This window comes from Dermochelys coriacea, chromosome 4 (genome assembly GCF_009764565.3).
Source record: "Dermochelys coriacea isolate rDerCor1 chromosome 4, rDerCor1.pri.v4, whole genome shotgun sequence".
Classification (NCBI taxonomy): Eukaryota; Metazoa; Chordata; order Testudines; family Dermochelyidae; genus Dermochelys; species Dermochelys coriacea.
In genome coordinates, this window is record NC_050071.1 from 7,881,920 (window position 1) to 7,900,804 (window position 18,885).

Here is an 18,885-nt window from a genome sequence, read left to right on the forward strand (position 1 = left end):
TGCTCGGTGTCCCCGTCCGGTTCCCTTCTTTTGACCCTTTGACCGCACTCCTGTCCCTGTTATTTTATTAGTTGTCCCCCGGAATTTTTTGGGTATCTAGGTCCTGTGGACCCCCTTTTAGGCTGGGGGGGACCCTTTAGCAGTGGACGGGCTTCGCCCGCCCACTACCCGGATCCCAATAAGACTCAGCCTCCCTAGGCTGGTTTTATCCCTTCTATCCCTGGAGGAGGGAGGGCAGGGCCTGAAATGTCCGCTTACTCAGGTCCATGTCTTCTGCCTCCAGACCCTGCAGAGGCTCCTTTACGGTGCAGGTATTCTGGCATGGAGCATACTGGGGCACGCCTTCCTGCGCCGCTTCCGAGGGCTCCGATACGACCGGCAGCTCCTTTATCTCCATCCGAGAGGTCTTCTGCAAGACCTCTCTGGGCTGCCGGTCTTCTACCAGGACCTCCTCCGGACCTGGAAACTATTTTCTACGACCAGGTCCGTGGCGGCCACCGAGGGGGCAGATCTCCTCGCGGACCCCTGCTACACAACCTCCAGCTTCGTGTGCAGGTGGCGGAGTCCCGCTCGGTGCGCCAGAGTTTGGTCCTGGCAGAGGTCACAAGAGTCGGAGACCTCCTGGACTATGACCGGGGAAACTCGCTGGATCCCCTAACCTTCGCTCAACGCATGGGGCTTTCCAGACCTTGTACTCCCCGGCGCATACTTCAGGAGGTGAAGGCCGCTTTGCCGCCCGCTGCTCGGGTTTATCTCGACCGGGTCCTGCACTAGGGCACGGCCCGCCCACCCACTACCCCAGGCCCGCCGGACCTTTTAATTGGACCCCTGCCCCGTGGACCCAACCGATCCCTTCACCCCTTCACTAGAAGCCGGCTGCACGAGATGCAGCCGGTCTGTTTTCAAACCGCGCCAAGAAAACATCTCTACACGCTCGTGCTCCACACCCTTCACGTCCGCACCCTCGTGTCCCGCCCTGATACAAAATGGTGGGACCTCCTGCCACCTTTGGAGGGTGAGGAGCCCCGGTGGGCCAGCCTATATTCCACCTTAGTCCCAAGGCCCGCCGGGGATGTCAGTTGGCGGCTCCTTCACGGAGCCGTGAGCACAGGCGTGTACTTGGCGCGGTTCACTTCAATCCCAGACACCTGCCCCTTTTGCGGCATGAGGGATACCCTGGCACATGTCTACTTGGAGTGTGCCAGGCTGCAGCCCCTATTCCGGCTCCTCACCAATATCTTATTATGTTTTTGGCTGCATTTCTCCCCTCACCTTCTCATTTATGCACTCCCTATCCGTGGCCCCACAGAGTCACGGGATCTCCTGTTCACCCTCCTCCTGGCCCTAGCTAAAATGGCCATCTACAAAACCAGAGTGAGGAGGTTGGCCGATGGAGTCTCCTGTGACTGTAGGGCCTATTTCCGATCCTCGGTCCGTTCACGTATCCGGGCAGAGTTCCTCTGGGCGGCGTCCTCTGATTCCCTTGACGCCTTTGAGGAGCAGTGGGCACTGTCCAGTGTTCTCTGCTCAGTGTCCCCATCCGGTTCCCTTCGTTTGACCCTTTGACCACACTCCTGTCCCTGTTATTTTATTAGTTGTCCCCCGGAATTTTTTGGGCATCTAGGTCCTGTGGATCCCCCTTTTAGGCTGGGGGGGATCCTTTAGCAGTGGACGGGCCTCGCCCGCCCACTTCCCGGATCCCAATAAGATTCAGCCTCCCTAGGCTGGTTTTATCCCTTCTACCCCTGGAGGAGGGAGGGCAGGGCCTGAAATGTCCGCTTACTCAGGTCCATGTCTTCTGCCTCCAGGCCCTGCAGAGGCTCCTTTACGGTGCAGGTATTCTGGCATGGAGCATACTGGCGCACGCCTTCCTGCGCCGCTTCCGATGGCTCCGATACGACCGGCAACTCCTTTATCTCCATCCGAGAGGTCTTCCGCGAGACCTCTCCGGGCTGCCGGTCTTCTACCAGAACCTCCTCCGGACCTGGAAACTCTTTCCTACGACCAGGTCCGTGGCGGCCACCGAGGGGGCAGATCTCCTCACAGAGCCCCTGCTGCACAACCCCCAGCTCCGTGTGCAGGTGCAGAGTCCCGCTCGGTGCGCCAGAGTTTGGTCCTGGCAGAGGTCACAAAAGTCGGAGACCTCCTGAACTATGACCGGGGAGACTGGCTGGATCCCCTGACACTCGCTCAGTGCATGGGGCTTTCTAGACCTTGTATTCCGCAGCGCATACTTCAGGAGGTGAAGGCCGCTTTGCCGCCCACTGCTCAGGTTTACCTCAACCGGGTCCTGCACGAGCCCACCCTCTACCCCAGGCCCGCCGGACCCTTTATTTGGGCCCGTGCCCCGTGGACCCAACTGACCCCCTCACCCCTTCACTGTGAGCCGTCTGCACAAGCTGCAGCCAGTCTGTTTCCAAACCGTGCCAAGGAAACATCTGTACACGCTCGTGCTCCACACCCTACATGCCTTCACCCTTATGTCCCACCCCCATACAAAATGGCGGGACCTGCTTTGGAGGGTGTGGAGCCCCAGTGGGCCAGCCTATATTCCACCTTGGTCCCGAGGCCCGCCGGGGATATCAGTTGATGGCTCCTTCATGGAGCCGTGAGCATGGACGTGTTCTTGGCGCGGTTCACCCCTATCCCGGACACCTTCCCCTTTTGCAGCGTGAGGGAAACCCTGGCACACATATATCTGGTGTGTGCCAGGCTGCAGCCCCTATTCCAGCACCTCACCAATATTTATTACACTTTTGGTTGCACTTTTCCCCTCACTTTCATATTTATGCACTTCCCATCCGTGGCCCCACAAAGTCACGGGATCTCCTGGTCAACCTCCTCCTGGCCCTGGCTAAAATGGCCATCTATAAAACCAGAGTGAGGAAGTTGACTGGTGGAGTCTCCTGTGACTGTGGGGCCTATTTCCGATCCTCGGTCCATTCACATATCTGGACAGAGTTCCTCTCGGCAGCGTCCACTGACTCCCTTGATGTCTTTGAGGAGCAGTGGGCGCTGTCCGGGGTTCTCTGCTTAGTGTCCCCATCCAGTTCCCTTCGTTTGACCCTTTGACCACACTCCTGTCCCTGTAAAAAAGAAAAAGGAAAAAAAATCACTATCCTATAGCCATCTGGCCCAACCCTGTCTCAGTAGGCTAACGGCGTCCTGGTTTTATCCCTCCCAGAGCCAGTCCTATTGCATTCTGGGAAGTGGGCGGGTGCCCTGTCACAATAACTAATGGGAATGCCATTTATTTGTTAAAATGAAGCATGCAACAAGTATCTCTTGCATACACAGCCCTTGCTTAGGGCACATTCTGTGCTATCAGTAATCAGCAGGAATTGATGAAAAATCAGTGCGAAGAAAGAGCCATTCTAATTCATCTTCATTTTATGCCTTTGACTTAGCTTTAGCTGATTTGTTCTTCTTTGTGCTCATTTTCAAACAGTATTAAAAAAGTTGTTGCACTGTCCATATCCTCCCTACATGCTCTCCAGTTCTGACCCCATTTGAGCTTGAGCCATGAAGGAGTATCATGATAATCACTTTCAAACTCTCAAGGGATATGTTATATTATTCACAAGAGTCCCATGCTTATGGGAGATAAGTGGTTACATATAAGAAAGTATCTTCAGTAACTGCCAGTGATTAAATCTTCTATCATGGAATTTGACACCTTAACCATGGATTGCTGTGTAAGTTAAACACTAAGGCCCAGATACAGACAGGTGTGGAAATCCATGGACGTTAGGAGCCTAAATACCCTAAACTGAGATCTGGACCCAGACTTTCCCAGAATTCATGTATGTTCAGAGCTATGGTTTTAGTTTAAGCCTTAACACCTACATGGGTATTGATTGATCACAATTAGTAATTTACTACCGATAATTGTGTGCTCAGATTGGCTTTGACATATAAAATAATCTCAATGGAATACTTTGTCGTTCTGAATTAATTTTACTTGCAGACAGCATCCAAAAATATCAAGAATAGAGGGTCCAAATTCTCTGCTAGTACAAATCATCACAGATGTATTGATTTCTGTAGAGCTGTGCCAATTTATAACATTAGAGAATTTAGTCCCAAAGATATACTAGACTGATATCATAGTAGTAGCTATTTTTAGGTAATATATTAGGTAGTAATTTCCGCAGGTGCCCTAAACAAAGGGTTGCTGTCATCCTGGAGAACTTCGAATCAATCAAATCTATATTTGAAAAGTGTGGTAGAAGTAGCGCATGACTATTAATAATGTTGTAGGAGACTTCATTTTCATTTACAGTTACAGAATCCCTTTGCACCCAGTGGCTGAGAATACTTGAATACTTAGGGGCAGTCATTATTTTCTACCTTCCCAATGTCATCTTGGCACTTAAAATAGTCTCTCTTTGCAAGGAAATTGCTGAAAGCAAAGGACAGATAATGCAGGAAAATACTTAAGGCATTGGGGTGTGATAAGGTAAAATGGAAAGAGAAAGAAGTCTGTTAACATTTAAAAAGCTTTCAGTCTGTTCCTGACTTTACTATGCCCCCCATGTATACTCATTTCTGAGCAAACGTCACCAGCTTTGCTATGCAACATCACTTCATAGCATCATACAGAAAGGACACCACCAAGGTTAAGTTCACATTGCAGGCTCAGAAGGAAGGTCTTGTGGTTAGGAGGATTCAGGAGATCTGTGTTTAGTTCCCTGCTCTGACACAGGTTTATTGTGTGACATTGGACAAGTCACCTAATCTCTCTGTGTCTCATTTCCCCATCTGTAAAATAGGGATAATAATGCTGTTCTCATCTTATTTTGTATATTTAATCCATATGCTCTTCAGCAGAGCTCCGAGAAATTTTTCAGCCAAAATTTGTTTTGGTTTGGGGTTTTGTGGCCAAAAATGTGGATTCAATTCAACCGAAACATTTTGTGGATTTGCTTTGAGTTCAGCAAATTGTTTCAGTCAAACTAAAAAAACAAAATCCAGAAAAGCTGACATGTTTTGTTTTGACATTTCTGAAATGAAGCATTTCAATTTTTCACATTGAAATAATATTTCATTGAGAAATGATCTTACTTTTATTTTTTTTTAAATGTTAAAAATACCTAAAATTGAAATAAAATGTTTAGCTTCGGGTGGACCAAATCGTTTTATTTGACCTGAAATGAATTGTTTTTCAACTTTTCGATTTGCTAAATATTTTGGAAAAAAAAATTGTTTGGGGTCGATGGTTGGTTGGTTTGGGTTAGTTGGGGTCGATGGTTGGTTTTTTCGAACAGAGAACTGAAAAATCAGTTATTCACCCATCGTTGCTCCTCAGGGCCGGGACTGCCGGGATTCCCAGTCCTTGCAGGGAAATAAAAAGAGGAGAAAGGGACAAGAGAAAGCAGGAAATAAAGGATACAATGTAATAGGGATTAAAGGTCAGCTCTAAGACTGGTGTGGTTAGAAATTCCAATTTTTTCTCACAATACCAAAGACTATCAACAGAAGATGTTTGTGGCCTCTCTTTTCAACTCATTTTTTTTTATTGTTGAAGTACAGTGTACATTAAAAAGGAGAGAATGGTTTTTAAAAGATAGTTTTAAAAAAGAATGATTTAAACTTAGAAAGTCATATTATGATTACAGTATTAATATATTCCGGGGCTTATTTATAGTCCATTGCTACATTACTACATTACTACTCAGGTACGTTGTGAAGTACCACAGGCTTCATACTTCAGAAAGTACCTAAAACATATACCAATAAATCATACCCTGATACATTTTAATGCTATAGTAATACACATATAGGATGTGATCATACACCCACATTTCCATCATGGGTTCTGCTGATTAACCACTAGACTAATATGGCATCGGCCTCAGATTTAATTTTGCAATGCTACTGCATAACTTGCAATTACCCATGAATTATCCTCAATATAATAATCCTTTACACAGCTGAGGATCTGCCCCCATAGATATATACTGGGCCATATCCATCCCTGTTGTAACTCCCCTTAATTTCCTGGACTTACAACAGGGGGAAAGATGACCTACTGTTCTTAGCCAGGATGATGGCTCTTATGAACAGCTTGATGAAAAGCCCATTGATGTCAAAGGGATTAATTGAAATCAGGCCCTTAAAATTTGGATTTCATTTTTTTTCAGGTCTAAAGAGTCTTCTCACTATAGTAGAGAATGAATAAGTAAAACCCTGACATTTAAAAGAGTCTTCCAAACTTTGAAATTACTATCATTTAAAGCAGGAATCCTCTTTAATGGTTTCTATAATTCTCTAAATTACCCACTTTACCAACTTTTCATGCCCCAAGGTTAGCAACTTTCTCCTTAGCAGAAAACCTGATCGCTGCTAAATAAATCAATAGCTTCAAAGGCTGCTCCCAGGTATTCTGTGTGCAAAACCACATCGGAACAAGAGAAATAATAGGGAAGAGCAAGCAGAAAATAATATATGCAAATCTCCCCTTTTACATGAAACTATCAGATACAGTATTGACATTTCTATGAGAATAGGAAGAGGTGAGTCCAATGATTCCAGTTTAATAGAACTTGAGTTTGCTCACCTGGAGGGTATTTTGCAAGGTTCAACTAGTTACCCAGGGTAGGGTTTTCTCTTTAGTTTATTTTTGTTTTCCCTCCCTATCTGGTGGTTGGAGTCCAATTCAGTTTTGAATAAATAATTAGCAATAATAATACCTAGCTCAGAGTTTGCCCTTTCCATGATAGATCTCAAAGCACTTTACAAAGGAGGTCAGAATCATTATCCCCATTTTACAGGTCGGGAAACTGAGGCAGGGTGGTGAAGTGAATTGCCCGGAACCACTCAGTTGGCTAGTGGCCAAGCCAAAAATGGAACCCAGGTTTCCTGAGTTCCAGTCTGATCCCAGACTCTAGCCACTAGGTGACACGGCAAATGTCTGCTTGTAATATGCTTGTAAATGAATTATTACTTCTATTGCAGTAGAACCTAGAGGCCCCAGCCAAGGTCAGTGGCCTATGGTTCTAGATGCCATACAAACACATCATAAGAGACAGATCCTGACCCAAAGAGCTTATATTGAAAATAGGGTTAGGAAAGGATACGCAAGTTCCACTGAGTCGCCCAAGGCTGGATAGTAGGTCTGTAGCCAAGCCAAGACTAGAACCCCCGCTATCTGAGCCATAGGCCAGTGCCCTATTTGCTAGACCAGGATGCCCCTCTTTAGAAGGTGAAGCAGTTTGTTCCAAACCGTCATTCCAGCACCCACCCTAAGCAGCTGGGCTTGGCCACGGGGTAGTTCCCCAGGGAGCTGGGGTGGAGGTATGGAAGGCAGGCCTCACTAGGCACTGCAGCCATAAGCACTCCCTCTCCAGAGAAGAGGATCTGCATAATAGTGGACCCTCCAGCCTGCACCCAGCCAGTCCTTGAACTGTCCCCACCCCTTTGTTGTGGAGTCCTGCACTGTGCAGGGCTAAGTACCACTGCATGGTCTCTCATGGGACTCTTCCCTCCCCCTCCCCGACCCTCGAGCAGAGCAAAAGCACAGGGGCTATGTTGTAGGTTGGGGTGGAGTGAAGTGCATGCTTTCTGCATGTATCTCAGTCGCTGCAAGGGGGCAGGCTGTTCCCACTGCTGGAGGACAGGGCGCTGCCACAGGGAAAAGTTGGTGGTTCTTTAGTGAGGCGTATCGTACATGAACCCAAACCTGGGGAATTAGAGCCACAGCCACTGCTGACTTCAGTGAGGCCTAGTGTGTTTCCCTGTCAAAGGAAATGTTATGACTGCAATAAAAAAACAAAACACTGGGGAGACATTTGACAGATTTGATGATTTGCACTGGATGAGAGTCCCTAATTTTGTCCTCCAACATTTCTGTTCATCTCAGTCTTCACCACCCTGGGGCCTGATTCTTCACCACCCTGCCCTTTGCATGGTCATTTTCACCAGTGCAAAGTACATGTAAAACAACACCACATCAGAACAGTACCATTTTATGCCCCCTTTGCATTAGCTTTGCCATGGTCTTGATGACTGCAGAAGTTGTGGGACAATGGAGAATCAGGCCCACTAGCTGAATACATCATTTGAGGTTTTCCTTTTCCCTCTTTGTCTCTCATTCTTTTTGTGTATTGAAGAAAAGGCTTTTGAAATCTGCCTTTCCTCCATTCCCAACCTTTGCCTTCCTTCCTGTCAATCCAAACAGATGAACTTCTCTGACTCCCATGATCTTTGGATCAGACCCACGTGCATTTTGTTTTGAAGGTTCAGACAGTTTCTTATTTCGTCTGAACACATTGGCCTAGCTCTATCAATGGACATAACAGTTAGCACATAATCACTGGTTGGATAGAAAAGCTACCTTAAAAGGTATTCAAGACAATTAACCAAGGGATAATCAAGGGCTGCAATGTACTGTAAGTACTAGGAGGAAAGGTTTCTAATAATTCCATTGTTTAATAAAGCACATATTCCTTTAAAAAGACCTTTGGAGTTCATGATGTTCCATTAAAATTATTTGCATTTTTTCATTTATGAAGTGTATACACAGATAGCTGTAAGACAACTAAATTATACTAGAAAACAGTTTTACAGTTCATAGTTGTAATTAATAGCTTGAGAAACCCCAGAATGGAATGTGTTCAGAATGTCTAAAGAATCTTTCAAAAGTATTATGCAAATATCCTATCTGGATTTTAGTGGTCCTGAAAATAAAGGTTTTGGTTAGCTGCTGCTGTTCCCAGTGATGGTCACTGCTAGATCAAGACTCTTGGCAGCTGTTATAAAACTTTTTCTTGTCTTAAGAGAGAACCTGAGTACATTTCCTAGAAAAGGAGCTGTTCAATGCTACTTCTCCTAGCCCGTCACCGCCGCATTGTACAGCTAAAGAGATGAGTCTGATGTAAAATCAAATGTCATGTTATTGCAGGAAATAGCTTTAAGAACACTTAATACCCTATTATAAAGGTAGCAATTGCTCACGTACAAATGAATGCGATATTTATAAATATTACATACAGGTCAGAGTGTGGGAAGTTAATTTTACTTGCTAGAGATGATTATACATGCCTGACTCATGCCTGCTTTATTTGGCTGCTTGTGAGCTATGGAGGAAGATAACTACTTTATTATTCCACTCTTCAAAGAGTGGAGATCAGCGAAGTTCCTTCTGGGTGGGATATGATACCAGGGTCTAGCTTCTATAAAATAAGGACAAGAGGCCTGATTGTGCTCTGATACCAGTATAAAACAGGAGCAACTCCATTGAATTATGATGATGAAGATGGTAGGCTTAGAAAGTTAAGCCATGGAGCAGGACCACATTATGCGAGGTGCTGTAGACCAAAAATGCAGACCAAAAAGATGGTCCCTTGCCCAAAGCGTTTACAGTCTAGTTAAGCCAAGATAGTTATACAAATGTAAAACCAGTGTGAGGGAAATCAAAATCAAGCCTAATGTTGTTTTGTGGCTTACGCTGATTACACAATGTCATATCATATAGCAACATGGGCAATAGAATTACATTGATTAATAATAATACTAATTATCATTATTTATTTGTATTACAGTAATGTTGGGGAACCCCAGACATAGAGCAGGACCCCATTGAGTTAGGTGTTGTACAAACATAAAACAAAAGGATGATACCTGCCCCAGAGAGCTTCCAAATGAAGCAGATAGAGAGAGACATCAACGGTCAGTCCATAGTTTACATAATTTTTGTACCTATGAATATTAATAAATGCATAACAATAATACATAGGTCTTATATCGTGCTTTTCAAGCATTCAAAAATCATGAGGCAAGCCCCCCAAATCATGAGCATGTCATAAAAATCATGAGATAGAAAATAATAATAATAAATCTGAAGGCTTATTTATTTGCCTGCTGGTTTGTAAGCTTTTAGGGTACACATATTCAAGTTTTCCTCTGCAATCATGAGGAATTGAAGGATACTTTTTTAAAAAATGAAAATTGAGAGTCTCACATAATCACATGACTCCAGGAGCTGAGGCATCAAGAAAACCCCCAATATCACAAGACTTGTGATAAAATCACAACAGTTGGCAATGCTGCATCTAACATTTACGTACTTATTTCGGATAAATAGAAAATGGTATGAGTCAGCGGACAGTGGAGTTGCAATGGGGAAGGGGCAGCAGTAGGTGGGGACACTGGAATGGTGGGGGTTGATTTGCAGAGCAGAGAGAAAGTGGGCTTCCCAAGGTTTGCAGAGCTCCTGTCCTATGCATTTTAGGAAGTGAGATCTGCTTGTGAAGAGACCTCAGAAAGTTCATAAGATAGAAATCCCTGCCCTGTAAGAGACTCAAGCCCTGGGAGTGCGTCCTCGTGCATAGCTCAGCCAGCCAAATGCTGAATCACATAACTGCTGAGCTTGAAGGCTTTTGATGAGGAAAGCTTTCTCTGTTGCTTTCCCACAGGTGAGTTCTCCTGCAAAACAATGCTGTACAACACATTCTGTCTTAAAAGCAAATCATGCAAAATTAATTACACTGTGCAATATTTGTTGGAAAACGCATTCTACTACAAGTTAATCTGAAGAAAAAATTGTATATGGCAAATGCTGCAGCATAGACATAAATGGCTAAGTTGATTTAACAGCGTTCATCCATCAAACCATTGCACATTTAGAACCTTCAAAATAGACTATGTCTGCAGTTTGGAATAAAGGACAAATAAAGCTGGTTGGAAAATGGTAAGTAACGTTCATGAACAATTTTGAAATGTTCTATGTTTTTGATGAAAAAAGATGAAAACTGAACATCGACATGTTTTCAGTTTTTCATAGCTTTCCAGAACACATATGCATAGTTTACAAAGTACCACTGTTGTCATCTAGTCTGACCTTCACTATAACACAGGGCCCACATCTTCCCCACAATAATTCCTGTTTGAGCTAGAGTAGGTCTTTTAGAAAAACAACAATATTGATTTAAAAATTGCCCAGTGATGGAGAATCCACCACAACCCCTGGCAAGTTGTTCCAATGGCTAATTACCCTCACTGTTAAAATTGTGCACCTTATTTCCATGAAGAAATTGTCTTCCAACCCTTGGATCTAGTTACATCTTTGTTGGCTAGATTGAAAAGTCCATTATCAAATTTTTGTTCCCCATGTAGGTATGTACTGATTGGCTTTGGGGGTTTTCTGTCTTCCTCCCTTTTCTTTTTTTTCCTTCCCTTCGCTCACCTCCTCCCCATTCCTTTTCACTGCCAAAATGGAAAAAGCGAGGCTACAGAAAGAAACCCAACACAAATGTAGGCTGGGGGTGGGGGACATTGTTATATATGTATGTAAAAGCTTGAACAAAATATGTTGACCATTTCTAATCAGAGGCCTTCTCACTCCCCTGCAGACTGTGACCCAGCTTTAGGAAGGAGAACAAGAGTTACTGCCTGTTGTGACCAAGTGGGTGGAGAGAGATTCATAGATTCTATGGCCTGAAGGGACCATTATGATTCATAGATTCATAGATATTAAGGTCAGAAGGGACCATTATGATCGTCTAGTCTGACCTCCTGCCCAACGCAGGCCACCGAATCTCATCCACCCACTCCTGCAATAAACCTCTCATCTATCTCTGAGCTATTGAAGTCCTCAAATCATTGGTTAAAGACTTCAAGGTGCAGAGAATCGTCCAGCAAGTGACCCGTACCACATGCTACAGAGGAAGGCGAAAACCCCCCAGGGCCTCTGCCAATCTGCCCTGGAGGACAATTCCTTCCTGACCCCAAATATGGCGATCAGCTGAACCCTGAGCATGTGGGCAAGATTCACCAGCCAGATACCCAGGAAAGAATTCTCTGTAATAACTCAGATCCCACCCCATCTAACATCCCATCACAGGCCATTGGGCCTATTTACCATGAATAGTTAAAGATCAATTAATTAATGATTTTCTAGTTGGCCCTGCTGTATAAACACAAGATGATAAATCTCACCCAGTGATTCCCGCATAGAACCCCATAACTTCTGTTTGAGCTTGGGGGCTTTTCTACCTGTGGGCATTAGTGTGGAGGGAGCTAGGGTGCGAAGTGAAAACAAATTCACATTAACTCTCTTTATGGACATTCTTAGGGTGGGTCTACACTGCAGCTGCACCTCTGTAGTGTAGACACTTACTATAGCCATGGAAGAGGTTTTTCCATGCACCCTTTTAGGAGGCAGGAGCTAGGTCAACAGAAGAATTCTTCTGTGGATCTGGTTGCATATACAGTGGGGATTAGGTCAATTTAACTACGCTGCACTGGGAGTGAAATTTTTCACAGCCTGATATATATAGCTAGGTCGATCAAAATTTTAGATGTAGACCAGGCCTCCCTCTGTATTAAGAGTGCCTTAGTGTGCTTTAGCTTAACACACTTTTAATGCAGTGTGAAAGGGTCCACATGGGGACTTGGTGCGGAGTAGCCAGTGTGTATTAACAACGCCAGATTTTTTCCCCATGTAGACAAGCCCACAGAAAGACATCCTGTCTTGATTTAAAGACTCAAAGTGATGGATTATCCACAACATCTCTAGGTCTCTGGTTAATTATCTTCACTATTACTAATTTGCACCTGAATTTTGGTTTGAATTTGTCTACCTTCAGTTTCCAACCATTGAATCGCACTATGCCTTTGTCTCAGATTAAAGAGCCATCTACTATCAGAAATCTCTTTCTCATGTAGGCATTTATAGACTGAGGTCAAATCACCTCTTAACTTTCTCTTGAATAAGCTAAAGAAGTTGAGCTTCTTTACTCTTTCACTATAAGGGAGGGTTGCCTGACCTTACATCAGCCTTGTAGCTCTTTTCTGAGCCCTTTCCAATTTTTCAACATCCTTTTTGAAGTGTGGACTCCCAAACTAGACACAATATTCCAGTAATGATGATCTCACTAATGCCATAGATAAAGGTAATGCCACCTTCCTACTCCTACTTGATATTCCCCCATGTATACATCCAAAGATCATGGTCATCCACTTAGCTACAGCATCACATTGGGAGCTCATATGCATTGGGGAGAGGAATAGCTCAGTTGTTTGAGCATTGGCCTGCTAAACCCAGGGTTGTGAGTTCAATCCTTGAAGGGGCTGTTTTGGGATCTGGGGCAAAAACTGGGGGTTGCTCCTGTTCTGAGCAGGGCATTGGACTAGATGACCTCCTGAGATCCCTTCCAACCATGATATTCTATGAGTTAGTTTTCACATCCTTTTCACAGTCCCTTCTTTCCAGGGTATAGTCTCCCACCTTATAAGTGCGACCTACATTCTGTATTGCTAGATGTATGTAGCCTTATATTTGTCTGCACTAAAATACATTTAATTTAAATGAGCCAATGTTACCACACAATCCAGGTCAGCCTGTATAACTGATCTGTCCCCATCATTAACTATCACTCCACCATTTTTTGTCTCATCTGCAAATTTTACCAATAAACCCCTGGCTCTATCTACCATTCAACAGCCAGAATAGCTGGCTGGACACACGGTCATAAAGCTGCTCCATGAAAAGTGATGAAGTAACTTACTACCTGTCTGATGGGAAAGGGGAGGAACTGGGACACAATCGTGCAAACTGATCAATGCTGCTGGACCCTTTATGCTTGTGTGAAGCCTCTTTGATTTCCCTAGGACATCATGTGGGCACAGGTATCAGCCCACACAAATCTTCTTGAAAGATTAGGGCCTTCCATGCCAATATTGAAAAAACTTAAGCAAGCGAGTAGCTGTAGTTTCACTGTAGTCAATGGGAATCCTCATGTGAGCATATTTACACAGTGCTTAAGTGTTCGAAGGATCAGGACCTATGTCTGCAACTAACTTCCTATTCTTGGTCCCTTTTTCATTCCTCCCCTCAATTTTCTAATGTCTTCACAATAATCCCTTTCTGCCGAAAATGTTGAGTGCATGGTCTCCTCCTAGAAGAGAAGTTTGGGGAAACTTTGAAGAATAACCAGACAAAAACAGTTTGGAGATACGACCGTTTGAAATTTCTCAGAAAAATCTCTAGTCTTTTCCGCGTAATATCTAATCTCTGAGGTATCCCCAATACAAAAACATAAAAATACTAACATATTCCCCCCACCAGAGAGGCCACTGATACGGCTGATGGAACCCTTCTCCTTCCCCCCTTCTTTAGAAGTGTTTTGATATTTAATATAAATATATGACTACATTTTTACTGACACTCATTTGTAGCATACACTCAAGCTTCACCATTCATGAATAATACACACATTACAAACACATGCTGATAAAATGTTTGGACCTCACTTCACCATCCTGTCCAATGCCCATATTCACAAATTGCTTCAAGTGTAGCGCGTGTTAAGTGTTAAACAGGAACAGAGAAGCTTTCCTGGATAGGGTTATGAGGACTCAATCTTGCAAGGGCAGAGTGCTGTAGCCTGATGCAACAAAATACTTAAGCACATGCTTAAAGTTAAGCACATGAGCAGTCCCCCTGAAGTCCACAGGATTAGTTATATTTTTACAATTGAGTATATGCTTCAATATTTTGCTGGATTTGGCATCATCACCTTGCTGGTAAATCTGATATACATTGTAAGCTCTTTGGGGCACAGACTGTACAGTAACAATATGTGCATATAGTACGATGGGGCTCTGCTCCTTGAGTGCAGCTATTTTTAGCTATCCCTCATTTCACTTGTATAACAACATTCATAGCAGAGTCCCAAAAGCTAGGTATTATTAATTATTATGAATTGTGTATAGTGCATCTGTGACATACATACACCTATGCAATGTATTACCAGTGCTGCCAACTCTTGGGATTTGTATCACAAGTCTTGCAATATTAGATGTTTTTCTTAAAGCCCCAGCTCCTGGAGACAGGGGATTATGTGTAAATTTCAGCTTTTAAAAAATGAATTTCTAGCCTTTGTGGTTTCAGAGAAAAGTCTGAAAATTTGAAGCAAGTGTAATTTACAAGCTCAGAAACCATAACAAATGTAAAAAGAACCTAACATTTATTAGTGCTTACACTTCAAGATTTTTAAGCCAATCTCATGATTTTTGGGGAGTGAGGAGTGGAACTCCTGACTAATAATTTTTAAATATTTGGGATTGGCACTGCTGAATTACTCGTAATCCCCCTTTCCTATACCTCTCCCTGCAGAAACTTTATTCTTTGTGCAACTACAGTCTGACATCTTTTCCCCCAGAGATATTAAAAGAAAGAAGGAATCCAACAACATCTCTATATTTAAGTATCCCATTATCATTATTAGTGAATAAACAAGGTGGGTTTAAACAAGATTAGGCCCTTTTGGTGCTAGGCATATTACATACCCATACTAAGAGACAGCCCCAATGATCTTACAGTCTACATAGACAAGAAAAAGGAAGGCAATTCTACAGAAGGCAAGCTAAGGCACAGAGTAATCCAGTGATTTACCCAACATTGCACAGGAAGTCTGTGGGTTCAACTGAACCCACATTTCCTAAATCCCACTCTCATGCCTTAACCACAAGACTATCTTCCTTGCTAGACAGTCTATAGCGCTAGGATTCTCCTTACTGGATGCATAGATCTTCTATTAACTTTAATGGGATTTCTGTGCCAGTGTAATGGTGACAACTAATCCTTCAGGGTAGCAGTGCCTGGTACTTATCTTCAGAGGGATTAATCATCTGTTCCCTCCACCTGAGCCTCCATAAGGGTGAGCGAATAAGAGGCCCTTGCTCTGTCATTATTGATTTAGTTTTCCAGTCAGATTTATTAAACTGGGAATATTACACATGCATTTGCTAAGCAACATACTCTGAACTGTTAACAACTGTTAACAATTTGCAAGGACAGAATAAGAAGATATATATTTTATATACATGCATGGTGTGCCCACCTATTATTAATCTTGACAAGAAATAATTACGCACAGTGTTGAGAAGTGAAGCTAATAGCAATTATATTAGAAATGGAAAGCAGACATTAGAAGTGTCAAGTTAGGTCTGTGTCTGTGCTCCATTTAATTAAACAGCAGGTTATGTGAAATTTAGTGAAATGTTCTCTTCATTGCTGTAATAAACTATAGAAATCTGGTGCATTGATACCAATGAGCTCTAGTTGCAATAAAGAAATTAATGTCTTAATCTCTGCCTTTGAAGTTGCTTTGGAATGGGATTTCCATGGTATACTAAAGGGTTTGAACACTCAGATGAATGGGATTGGATATCCAGACTCCTTCGGCAGCTTTGGACATCTGAGGCTTGTGTTATTTTTTCAATGATCTCTTGTACAATGCTTGGAGGCGGGGGTAGGGGAGGTGCTATTGGCAGCCAATGCACAGATGGCCCTGGCTTTTTGACTAGAAGCCACAAGCCCCTGAATTCTGTTGCCCTTTCTGTAACTGAGCCTTTTTTACTTGGCTTTGAGGGAGCATGTCACAACCGTCACTCAGGTATGAAGTGGATAACTACAGTGAGTCCTCTCTTGAAGAGGGGGAGCTTAAGGTTTGGGAAGTTACATCACAAGGAAGCCCTCAGATCAGTACAGTAGAGCCCTGTTTATCTGACCCTATCTTAGTCATCTCTCTCATTCATGGAACAACCAGCGCACACAGGTCCAGAAGTGGGGTTTCTCTCTTGCAGCGCAGCAGCCTCAAACTTTCCCATTCTACAGATTTTTGATGATCCGATCTGGCCCCGGTCCCAATTAGATCAGATAAAAAGGGTTCTGCTGTATCAGGACTAAAACCCAAGGACTCCTGGCCCATAGCTGTTCCAGTACAGCACAGTAATGTTTAGACAAATCATTTAGGGTGGGATTTTTCAAAGGTGCTTAGCATTCACGTAATTCTGCTCCCATTGCCGTAAATGCCAGGAAATCAACGGGACTACTGATGAATTTAAAGTTAGGTACATGCTTAATTTATTATGATTAATTATTATTATTATTATTTTGATTAGATACTTTATTCAGTATATTTTCAAAAATCACATTATTGTTATTATTATAGGAGATCTAGTTACTTCTGCAGTACAGACATAATCACACATTACATAAGAATAAATACTTTATTGATCATTAAATATTTTGCAATATTAATACAAACTAATGGATTTATTCACTATTAACCATATATCTATATTACAGAATGGTACTTTGAAAGACCATGAAGGCTGGAAATGTTTTGGTGTATCCCAGCTTGCACATATAAAAGATGTTAAAATAAATATCTTCAGAAGACTGAGTTATTTGTTCTAGTGGGGGAGAAGAAGAATCTCCAGTGGGGAAGATAATAAACTGTTACTGTTCAGCCAAATGAGAAGTCTCATAATTCTGCTGTGCCATGTGAATGTTCTATACTCTAACGAAATATTCTGGATACAAATTTTCATAGCAAAATACAATAGGTCAGATTGCCTGCTGGTGTACACTGGCATAGCTGCATTGACTCAATGCTGATTTTTTTCCAGCTGAGAATCTGACCCTATATTTGTAGTTTTCCAACATTAATAAGTAGCTTTGAATGTATCAATGGTCAGTTCTGCTATAGAAAATCCTATGTTCCTGTACTTATACCCTATATTTGCATAGAGCACATCTAAGTCAAGCCTTTGACTTGGCCACTCTGAGTTCACATAGTCACGTACTCGCTGTGCAAAAATGAATTATCCTCTTTTCCCCAAAAACCACAGGTAATCCAGCCTCCAAATCTGCAATAGAAATCTGTGGTGAAAATGTTTATTTTTAGATAAAGTCTCCTGAGGTGTTTTCTCAAGCCAGCATTTACTTATGTGGTAGAATCCAATCTTATCCAATCCCTTCGCCACACTTGTCCATAATTTGAATGTAATTTAAGCCCCACGATGTATGTCATTAACACAAAAATCTCTCTTAGCCAAACTGCCCTACATGAAAATCTACTCTGGATCCCAGTTCCCCTTTGGATAAATGGGGTTCTACTGAATGCATTTGGACACTAGAAAGAACCAATAGTACTTCAGGGACTCAAGTCGTTGCAAATATCTTATAAAACTGAATTACCTTTTCTAAAGTGCCTGTTTAAGTATTAGGCCATGAAATAAGCATTGCAATCTCATAAACTTTAAGACCCAAGTGAAGTAGCTGCTTGATTCTGATGACCAGTCAGCAGGTATAAAAAATCCAAACTTGCAAACTTTATTTGCAAAGGTTTTGAAACACGAGAAAAAAGAACCAAAGGACAGTGAATAAGGAGACATTCTGAGTATGTCCCAGTAGGATGAACAAGATTAAATCCATGTTAGGATAATGCATCATTTGAATCACACACTCAGCAGTGTGCCGAAAATGACATACACTCACCTTATCCACCACACAGATCTGCCTCTTACTTTGGGCATCAAGGATTTCCACTTCAAAGTAAGTGATTTTTGAATGCCTGAGTATGGGTGGTGATCTGAGCTGGCCAGCACAGAGTACAAGCTGAGACAAGTTGAAAAAAGACCTCATATCATTCTGAGGCCCCGGCAGCACGGCTCCATGCACAGCAAAGTCCTTCTTGTGTTCTGGAGCGCTGGGTTTATGCCTCCTGAACATTTTGTGACCCAGCAGCAGCAACTGTCATGTCGACACAGGACACTTCCAAGGGAAAATGTGTCCTCCCTGCATCAGTTAAATACAAGCATGGACTGATGAGACATTAAAGGTCAAGTGGCATTCCATGTTGAGAGTCCAGTCTTATTTAGCAGGACTGAAAACAATGGCTCTCTAATCCATTTCTATATTTAACTTGCTATTGTGATGTGCTGCTTTTTTTTTTAAACCAGCATTTGAAACAACACGTCCTACTTACTCCCTTTATCTTGATTCTCTACTATGACAAGTCAGTCCCTGAAATTCCAGGGCCAGAAAGGAATCAGGAATGAAATGCAAAGAATTCCACAGTTATCTATCTGGGC

The 18,885-nt window shown here is 43.0% G+C and overlaps 1 protein-coding gene across 4 annotated transcripts in view; it reads right to left on the reverse strand.

Annotated features, from left to right (window-relative positions):
• The window catches only part of TECRL (trans-2,3-enoyl-CoA reductase like), a 117,750-nt gene extending 99,175 nt beyond the window's left edge, over nucleotides 1-18,575 (reverse strand). For 3 of the 4 annotated variants that reach the window (XM_043513464.1, XM_043513463.1, XM_043513465.1), the window contains exon 1: nucleotides 18,290-18,564. In XM_043513464.1, the coding sequence (XP_043369399.1) occupies nucleotides 18,290-18,523 (234 nt within the window). In that variant the 5' untranslated portion in view covers nucleotides 18,524-18,564. Of the gene's footprint in view, nucleotides 1-18,289 lie in introns of all 4 variants that reach the window. The other variant, XM_038399988.2, reaches the window with a different exon arrangement.
• Between the last annotated feature and the right edge of the window lie 310 nt (nucleotides 18,576-18,885).